The sequence below is a fragment of the Chrysemys picta genome, chromosome 13 (assembly GCF_011386835.1).
Source record: "Chrysemys picta bellii isolate R12L10 chromosome 13, ASM1138683v2, whole genome shotgun sequence".
Classification (NCBI taxonomy): Eukaryota; Metazoa; Chordata; order Testudines; family Emydidae; genus Chrysemys; species Chrysemys picta.
This window is the reverse complement of record NC_088803.1, coordinates 11,256,795-11,266,695: the sequence shown is the minus strand read 5'-3', so window position 1 is coordinate 11,266,695 and position 9,901 is coordinate 11,256,795. Positions and strand designations below refer to the sequence as shown.

The window sequence follows — 9,901 nt, the reverse complement described above, 5'->3', positions numbered from 1 at the left end:
GGGGCCCATAGCTGCTGTGCCCAGCCCCACCCTGCTCATGCTGGGCCACACGAGAAAGATCAAAAGGCCATGATCCCACCCACCACCGAGATCAGTCGCTGTCGCCCACAGCCCCCACCACAGAGACGGGCAGGAGCCGAGTGTGGATGGGGCCTGGTGATTAAGAGCCCCAGATGTGCCCAGCTGTGAGCCAGCACCCAAAGTAGCCCTGGATCCTGCTAGACATGTCCCACCAGGGTCTTCTCCATCCAGTGGTACATTATCCATCCAGATGTGCAGGGACCCAGCTGGGCAGCATCCAGGCAGCTGTGAAGGATCTCTGGCTGACGCACGGCTTGTCCTTCCCCCCAGCCTGTGTGGTTGGTTGTGGTTGGAAACTGAGATGCCTGAGCCCTGCATTTAGATTAGTGTGTGGGCAACCCTGAGGTTTCCTGCCTCCTTGATCTCCCCCAAGCTGAGTCTATAAAGGCCCCAGGGCTGAGGCAAATGCACCGTCCCTGTACTGACTGCAAATATGCAGGTACAGATCTTGCTCCTGCTCCTCATGGCCTTTCTTCTGCCCTCAGAGACTTGGGCTGGTGAGTATGGTTGGGTTCGGGAGCCCTGGGACTTTAAGTTCAATGGCAGGGTCTCAAGGATGGGGTTCAGAGAGTGGTATCTAGGGGCCTGTGACAGTCTGTACCCCTATGTTCACCCCTTTTACAGGACTATGCTACATTTTATACAGTACATGTCTTGTGAGGTATCATCTAAAAACTCATAATTTTCTAATCATTATTGTCCTGGTAAAATGTGTGTGGCATGTAAAGTTATAAGATTCTACTGTATGTTGTTACTACAACATGTTCCAAGTCTGGGGAGCAGCCACAAACCAGTTCCCCAGAGACAAAACGCCAACTGCCATCTCAGCCAGGTGTCAGTGTATTTAAATGGACCATCACCTGGTTAAGTGACCATTCTTGGGTAGGAAAGAGGACATGAGTGAAAAATGTACATCTTGTCAAAGACATATCTTGGGTTCCTGGCCGCACGGACTGTCAGTCTCCTGAACCTCAGCTGGAGATGATTTTCGAAGAAGAGAAAGAACTAGAAGAAGGGGGAGCAGACGCCCCAAATTATGTCTTCCTTTCTCTCTACCCACGGAATTCACAACACCGGAAGTACAAAGGTAGCAGCATTGGACTGGGAGAAGGATCCTGGTTACAGGCAATTCAGCCAGCAAGACTGCAGAAACATGTGCTGAGAGAGATTTCACGAGGCAGTTTGTATGAAATTTATCACCCTCCTGTAAAGGGGTGAAAACAGGGGTAGAGACTGTCACAGGGGATTGGGTCATATTGTCTCATGTAGCACTGATACTGATCAGTGTCACCCACAGCCCATGTAAGGAAGACCTGGGGAAGGGTAAAAATAATCCTTTGGAACAGTGACAACAGCAGTGAGCTGCCCTCAAGGGTAAAGACCCCATGTCCCATTCTCCACTTCCTGAGCCAGCCAGTCCCCCCGCCCTAAGGCCATATCAGAGCCTGCGCCCCCTAGAGGTGAATGACTTCCAGCAACTCAGGTATCAAAAGCTGGAAGCAGGAAGCCCAGTTGTGCTGGGTTCCAGATGTTGCACAGCTGTTACCATGTGGCTTTCCAAAGCATGAACTTTCCACATCACTGACAGAGGCAGGGGCCTGTCAACTAAACCCCAGGGGATTTTATCTCCTTTTATCTCCCAAGGCTGTCCTCTGGGGTGCACTCTGGCTAACTCTGGATTGGGGAGTGATTGTCTTAAGGCCGAGACTGTCAGAGGCGCCTGGGAGATGAAACCATTCATCTGAAACCAGAGGGTCCAGAGGGAGACGATAGGCCAATGCTAGTGTTGGGGGTTGGGTTAAACCTTGAAAACCAACCAATATGAGCTCCTGGTGCAATGCTCTAGATAAGTGGATGAACGCCATCCTTGGGTGTGTAAGCCAGGGGAGGTGGGGTCACTTCTGGATACGGCCTTGGTGAGACCACAACTGGAAACTGTGTCCAGTTCTGGTGTCCACACTTCCAGCAGGATGTTGGCGAATTGGAAAGAGTTCCAGAACAAGCCAAGATCTGGAGTTCTGCCTGGCGGGGAGTGCTTCAAGGAGAGCGATTTCCTGAGGGTATTGGAGGTGAAGAGGGGACTCAGCCCCTGTATGTAGGAACCTCCCTGGGGAGGGGGTTTCTGAGAGCAGGGGGCTCTTCAACCTCACTGGCTAACGCAGGAAAAGACCCGACAGCCGGGAGCTGGAGTCAGCAAAGGTCTGGCTGAGACTAATATGCAAACATTAAACATGGAGCCAGGAGAACAACTGACTTGGGGCCGTGGTGGAGTCCCTGGGTGGGTTCTGGCTCTGGAGTATCCAGGGAGCCAGGTTGGATGGTCACAATTATCCCTCCTTGCCTTGAAATCTATGGGCCTGGGTATTTAGGTGCAGAGAAGGCCCAGGGCATTTCTTACACCAGTGGTAGGGCTGAGCAGTGTTAGCCACTTCCCCAGCCAGGCTGGGTGGGCACCAGAGCCAAGGAGACCGCCCCCCCCCCCCTCGATGTGGGTGCGTCTGTGACCTGAGTTTTCCTCAGTGGGCATCTCTGCCCCTAGCCCATCCAGAGTGGGGGTTTCTGGGCAACAGGGTACATGTCCCTGTGGTTGCCAGGCCCTGCCCTCCCTTCCCTCTGCCTGGTCCATATAACCCCCCGGGCTGAGGCAGAGGCTCCGTGCCCATGCCTGGATGGCTCTGACGATGCAGCTCTTGATCCTAGGCCTGTTCCCTGCGGCCTTTCTCCTGCCCCCCGGGGCCTGGGCTGGTGATTGTTGGGGGAAGGGGGATTGGGGCCTGTGAGGAGCAGGACCCTGACCCAGCAGGGGGATCTGTGAGCAGCTGTGAGGGTCTCCCCCCAATCCTGCTGGGGCCAAGGGGCTGTAGCAAACCCTGCAGCCTCTCCTGAGTGTGGCTGGGGCTCTCAGAGTAGCCCAAGAGGTTAGGTGGCCCATTCCCCACCCCCCGGCTCCTTTGGGACCCCACTGCCAATCCATGTCCCAGACAGGGAGCCCAGCCATGGGGCTAAGGCACAGGCCTGGGACCCAAGAAATTTGGGACCTGTTCCCAGTTCAGCCCAGGCTCCCTTTGGGGATCTTGGGCCAGTATCTGGGACTGGGATTTTCATGCAGTGCTGATAGGAACTGGGCACCCAAATCCCTTGGTAGGTTTAGAAACAATCTCCCTGGGCCTCAGTTTCCTCATCTGTACAATGAGAAGATTATGCCTGTGTCTGTCTGAACTGGACACTGTTTGGGGCAGGGATTGTGGGTCTGTGCAGCACCTGATATAATGGGGGCCTGGATCTCAGTCTAATGTAACTAAAGCCATGTGTTAAAGGTGGGATTTTCCAAAAAAAAAAAACACCCACCTGGGTGGAGACTTCTTCAGAGCTGATCACAAAACTTTTTTTTATTTTTCCATGGGAAAAACCATCAAAAGTGTTTCTTTTACAATGACCAAAACCTGAAACTTCTCACGTAAATATTACCCACAACTGGAGAGAAAGAATCAGTTGCACCATAATAATTCAGACAGGTTCGAGACGAGGCTTTCTGAGAACAAATATTATTAGTAAAACCTACAATTTTCCATTGGACCAAACGTTTGGCAGGTCAGTCTTGGACCAGCCCTGGTTGGTCAGTGTGGGCTCATGGAGAAGGAGAAGCATCCACAGGAGACCTTTCAGTGTCCTTCTGGGGGCTGTCTGACCTAATCTGGTGTGACCTTGATCCCCAAAGCTATTACCTCAAGGCAGTGTGATTACTGACTGTCAGGGTTTCCTCCCGACTTTGAACTTTAGGGTACAGATGTGGGGACCTGCATGAAAGACCCTCTAAACTTATATTTACCAGCTTAGGTTAAAACTGCCCCAAGGCACAAATTTTTCCTTGTCCTTGGACGGTATGCTGCCACCACCAAGTGAGTTAGACAAAGATTCAGGAAAAGGACCACTTGGAGTTCTTGTTTCCCCAATATATCTGCCCAAGCCCCTTCAACCCCTTTTCTGGGGAGGCTGGAGAATAATATACCAACCAAATAGGTAAACAAGGTGAGCGCAGACCAGACCCTTGGGTTTTAGAACACTGAAAACCAATCAGGTTCTTAAAAACAGAACTTTATTATAAAGAAAAAAGTAAAAGAAGCACCTCTGTAAAATCAGGATGGAAGATAATTTTACAGGGTAGTATGAATTAAAACACAGAGGATTCCCCTCTAGGCAAAACTTTAAAGTTACAAAAAACAGGAATAAACCTTCCTCTTAGCATAGGGAAAGTTTACAAGCCAAACAAAAGATAGCCTAATGCATTTTCTTGCTATTACTCACAATTTGTACTTTTAGATACTTCTTTCAGATATGGCTTTAGGAGATGTATTTTTCCTGACCCTGGTCCCTCCCTGTCCTGGAGAAAACAACAACAAGAGACAAAACAAAAATCTTCCCCCACAGATTTGAAAGTATCTTCTCCCCTTATTGGTCCTTTTAGTCAGGTGCCAACCAGATTATTTGAGTTTCTTAACTCCTTACAGGTAAAGGAGGGATTTTATGCTACCCTCAACTGTACGTTCATGACACTGACCAACTCCCAGTGTGTTTGGTACGATTCCCCACCCAGTGAGGGATAAGCTTCAGATTTACCCTCCGGCCCCATGGGGTGTCTGTGAGGGAGAATGGAGCAGGGGGCAGGGTTTCAGGCACAGGGATCTCCCAAGGAGAGTGTCACACCCCAATGGTCCCCCCTCCCTCAGGGAGTCTCCAGGGAAGGCAGATCAGCATTGTATGTAGCTAACACTGTTGCGAGCAACGCAAAGCATTTTGGGGAGGGTCAAAGGTGTGCGATTGGGGAGTGGAAGTTTCCTTTGCAGATCACGAGAGGCCGAGGGGGGAAGAGAAAGAAGAAGAGCAGAGAACGGGTTAACTCCACGCTCCTGCTAGGCTTGAAGATAAAACACTAACTCCAGCCAGCTCAAGGCCACAGCACACATCTGACTCTCGGCTGCTGGCCAAGAACGAGGGGGGGCCAGAATGGAACAGACACAGACCTGCAGAGCCAGCCCATAACAAGTGAAGCAAGTGAAGGTCAGCACAGAGGAAAACAAAGAGAACAACAGAGTCTAGCCGGTGTGTTTTGGGGAAAGTCTAGGAGACCACAGAAAGCCGGTTTTGACTGGCACAAAAAGCACCAGGAACAGAGGTTGTGGAATGGAACACCCCCCAAAGGAGCCCAGGACTTAAAAACCCTCCTGAGAGCTGGAGCAATTCGGAGAACACAGCGGATTGTTGGACGACCTGGGCCCAGGATAGCACTCCCGTCCACCTTCCCCCCACTCTCTTCTTCTTCTGACATTACACCCAGACCTGGCCAGTCTGGGTAGCGCAGGTGTGAGTATGAAAGTGGGTTAGGGCCTTGGGGCATTAACGCTTTCTTTCTTCCCCTGAGTGATGTGGGAGCATTCCCAGCACTCTCTGCTGTGATTTTATTATTTTATCAATAAAGCTTTAAAATCTAGGCACTTGATGCGTTTTGTCATCTCCTCCCCAAATAATCCTGTGGCGTCAGCCTGATCAACTGACGCTCCAGGCAGATTGAAATGGTAAAATCTGTCACAAGAGCATCACCGGCGGGGAGTGAGGGGGATGAGGGGGGTGAGGGGAGGAGGTTGAGGTTGTGGGCACTTCCCTTCGGGATGGGGAGCTCGATCCCAGCCCAGCCCAGGGAGATGATGGGTTTTTTATATGAACCTGGTCTCCCCACAGGTGAGATTATCGGGGGCCGGGAAGCCAAGGCCCACTCCAGACGCTACATGGCCTATCTGGAAATACAAGACGGGCAGGTTAAAAGAAAATGTGGAGGGTTCCTGGTGAAGACAAACTTCGTGCTGACGGCTGCTCACTGCAAGGGAAGGTAAGCGCCTCTGTGCTGAGGATGTCGGGGCAGGTCGGGGTTAGCAGGTAATGGAGGAGCTGGGAGCTCTGGCGCTGTCATGGGTTGCAGGGAAGGAGCAGTTAGTACGACGGGCTGGGAGAGCAGAGCCCAGATCCAACACTGAATCAAGCTGGGGTCTGGCCCCATTGCCCAGATCGGGGCAGGGAGGGGCTTACAGCCCCAGGAGAGCTCTGCAGGGCTCTGGGATGGGGGGGACCTGGGCATAGAAACCTGTCTGGATCTAGCCTGGGTGGGGTCACTGGGCTGGACGGGAGCTGGGAGCAAGGTGCTGGGAGAACAAGGAGTGAAGGAGCTCAGGGGAACAGCACAAGGGGCTGGGGGACACAGGCTGGGACCCCAACACCACTGGGCATGGACTTTGTGCCACAAACGGCACCCTCTAGCGGGGAGAGGCCCCTTCGCAGCTGGCAATGTGTACAGTGATATATACATTTTTCCAGGCCAGCAGCTGAGTCTGGGATCATGGCCTGAGAGACCCCAGGCTGCCCTGTCTCCTCCATGTCACTGTTCATGAGTCAGACCCACATGTGCCCATCCCCCACCTCATGTACGCTCCTGCCCCTAATGCCTCATGTATTGCCCTTGGCTTTTACAGCAAGATCACTGTCAAGCTGGGAGCCCATAACATTAGTGAACAGGAACGGACTCAACAGAAAATCCCCGTGCGCCACCAGATCCCCCACCAGCAATATGACAAGAAGACCCTTAACAATGACATCATGCTGCTGCAGGTATCATCCACTTCCCATCAACCCACCCCCAGTGACCTCACAATGCTGCAGGTACCTCCCACATCCCATCACCCCACCGCCAGTGACCTCACAGTGCTGCAGCTGCCTCCCCCATCCCATCACCCTGCCCCCAGTGATCTCACACTACTGGAGGTACCACCGCTATCCCAACACCCTGCCGTCAGTGACATCACACTGCTGCAGGTACTGCCCCCTACCCCATCACCCCACCCCCAGTGACCTCACACTACTGGAGGTACCACCACTATCCCAACACCCTGCCGTCAGTGACATCACACTGCTGCAGGTACTGCCCTCCCACTCCATCACCCTGCCCCCAGTGACTTCACATGAAAGCACTGGACACATTTCCATTTTCCTCTGTTGGAACATGTTGGTTCCTTTCAGCTCTGCTCTCTGTGCTGATCTGGTTCCCTGTTTTCCCTCACGTCCATGGCAGCTGTCACGCAACGCAGTGCTGAATAACTGGGTGCGACTCATCCCCCTGCCAAATGCCAAGTCCAGGGTGAGGCCAGGATCCATGTGCAGCGTGGCCGGGTGGGGTCGGACTGGCCGGAACTCAAGAACTGATACCCTCCGTGAGGTGGACCTCGAGGTCATGAAGGACGACATGTGTCATCTGTACCTTGGATACAACCGCTCAACAATGCTGTGTGTGGGGAAGCCTGGCCTGGGGAAATTACCTTATCGGGTAAGTATCCTGCTGACCTGGAGGCTCCTTGGTTCCAGGAGGTCACTGCTGGGAGGGAATAGGGAGGTGGTTTTTAGGGCTAAATATCTAATTGCACAGTGATACCCTACCAAGCTAGCCCTGCTCGGGAGACTGGGTGTTGATGCAGACATCAGATCGGTCCAGAGGGTGAAGTGATAGTGAGACCAGCTCAGCACAGCTCCTACTAGCTTGGCCAAGATCCTTTATTACACATGGCTATTGATGTTCTTTAATCTCAAACCTTGGCCAACACAACCCAATTCAACTCTACCCCAAACTCAACCCCCCCTCCCCAACACTACCCTACCAATCCTACCCGAAATTCAACCCCCCTCCCCAACAAAATCCTTCCCAACTGTACTACAAACTGAGCCCCCCAACACAACACTACCCCAAACTTAATCCCTTTCCCCAACACAACCCTATTAACCCTACCCTAAACTCAGCTCTCCCAACACAACCCTTCCAATCCTACCCGAAACTCAAACCCCACTCTACACAACCGTATCTCAAACTTAACCCCCCCAACACGTACCTACCAAATCTACCCAAAGCCAAACCCCACCCAACACAACCCTACCGCAACACAGCCCAACCCAACACTATCCAAAGCTCAAACAACACCCAGAAAAACTGTACCCAACCCTTCCTCAAACTTAAACCCCACCCAACACAATCCTACCCAATTCTATCAAACTTAACCGCTGTCCTGGACAACTGTCCCCAACTCCAACTCTACCCAACACTACCCAATCTCTACTGAAAAGTCGTGCTAGATATGTGCAATATGTAACTGTGATTATTTTTAATCCCAGGGTGATTCTGGTGGCCCCTTGGTATATGATGGAGTGGCCCAGGGCATTGCTTCATATGTTGACGTGGATTTGTGGGAGCCAAGTGTGTTTACAAGACTGTCCACCTTCATCCCCTGGATCCAGAACATTCTGCAGAAACAGCATTAAAGGAGACACCTGTTTTCCTGGCTCTTTGCCTGGCTAGACCAGCCATGGGCTAGCTAGGCTTTGCGTGTGACATGCAGATTATCTTCATTAGTCTTAGAAAAATGCTATGAATTGATTGGTATCAGAATGGATTGGGGGTGGGGGAAGGAGTTTGTAGATGTTAGGATAAAACCCCTGTGTGTCTCTACGAATTTTTGAACTATCCTATAGGATTCTAGATCAGGGATCAGATTCTCTCTATTAAACCCTATAGGATGGTGCCAGAAAAACATATAGAAAGGCAGGTATGGAGCGAGCACCCCATAGAGGGAAAAGGTGATATCCTCTTGCATCAATTTCTATTAGTGAGAGAGACAAGCTTTGAGATTACACAGAGCTTTTCTTCAGGCCCGGGAAAGGTTCTCTATGTGTCCCAGCTCAATGCATGGTGGAAACAGATTGTTTAACATAAGAAGTTAACACATATTTCAAGGGACCATTCAAGCTGAAGTGGCCTGTTAACACCTCTCTAGTCATAGGGGGAGAAAGAGGGTGGAAAAGGTGTGGGGGAAGGGGGCTTGGTGGATTACAGATTTTTGTAATAAGCCATAAATCCAGGGTATATATTCACGTCATGATTTTTTAGTGTCTAGCAAAGTTATGAATTTAAGCTCCCAGGCTCATTTTTTGCAAATGTTGTGCAGGTTTCCTTTGAGGATGAGGACCGAAAGGTCCTGGAGTGATCATTTTATGAAAAGTGTTTGCCCATGGCTGGGTGATAAGGTGTTTTTGTCTTTCATCATTTTTCTGTGTGAGTTCATTCGAGGGTGGTTGTCTCATTTTACCCATCTACTTGTTATTGGGGCATTTAGTGCACTGGATAAGGTACACCACATGTTGTGATGGATATGTGTAGGACCCCTGGATCTAGAAAGATGTGTTGTGGGGGGGTGGGTGTTGGTCATTGTAACAGTGGAGATATGTCTGCTAGTTTTGAATCTTTTGTTCTGTCCGGGTCTGATGCTATTTTGAGTTGGTGGGTCCTGGTCTGTGCGGAGCTTGCTTGTGATGAAGAGCGTGGAAAGAAATATGTGCTAACTACTTATGCTAAACAATCTGTTCAACCTTGTACTTAGCTGTGACACCCTGAGAACCTTTCCCAGACCTGAAGAAGAGCTCTATGTACGCTCAAATCTTGTCTCTCTCACCAATAACAGTTGGTCCAATAAAAGATATCACCTCACAGACCTTGTCTCCTTTTGATCAGATTACAACTTTGGCTGATAAAGGTAACAGTGTTGATGATATATGCTTATAATTCTGGAAGTCATTTGACTTGGTACCGCACACGTTGATTAAAAAACTAGAACTATGTAAAATTACCATGGCCCGCATAATATAGGTTTAAAAACTGGCTAAATGATAGATCTCAAAATGTAATTGTAAATGTGGAATCATCACCAAATGGACATTTCTTGTGGGCTCAGGG

General features: G+C 50.6%; 1 protein-coding gene across 2 annotated transcripts; it reads left to right on the top strand.

Annotated features, from left to right (window-relative positions):
* The first annotated feature begins 463 nt into the window (after positions 1–463).
* Positions 464–9,657, top strand: LOC101941268 (cathepsin G-like). 2 transcript variants are annotated; one of them, XM_065565436.1, is made up of 5 exons: positions 464–578; positions 5,818–5,965; positions 6,603–6,738; positions 7,199–7,450; positions 8,287–9,657. In XM_065565436.1, the coding sequence occupies exons 1-5, from the start codon at positions 515–517 to the stop codon at positions 8,431–8,433; spliced, it is 747 nt and encodes a 248-aa protein (XP_065421508.1). In that variant the 5' UTR covers positions 464–514; the 3' UTR covers positions 8,434–9,657. The 2 variants fall into 2 exon arrangements, with proteins under 2 accessions (XP_065421508.1, XP_065421509.1); XM_065565437.1 differs by lacking the exon at positions 464–578 and adding an exon at positions 622–5,442.
* The last annotated feature ends 244 nt before the right edge of the window (positions 9,658–9,901 follow it).

Bases quoted from the DNA above. Each gene is read 5' to 3' on its own strand.
- LOC101941268 (XM_065565436.1), top strand. From the start codon at position 515: ATGCAGGTACAGATCTTGCTCCTGCTCCTCATGGCCTTTCTTCTGCCC. The intron at 5,966-6,602 runs GTAAGCGCCTCT...TGGCTTTTACAG, and splicing joins GCTGCTCACTGCAAGGGAAG to CAAGATCACTGTCAAGCTGG. The intron at 6,739-7,198 runs GTATCATCCACT...CGTCCATGGCAG, and splicing joins ATGACATCATGCTGCTGCAG to CTGTCACGCAACGCAGTGCT.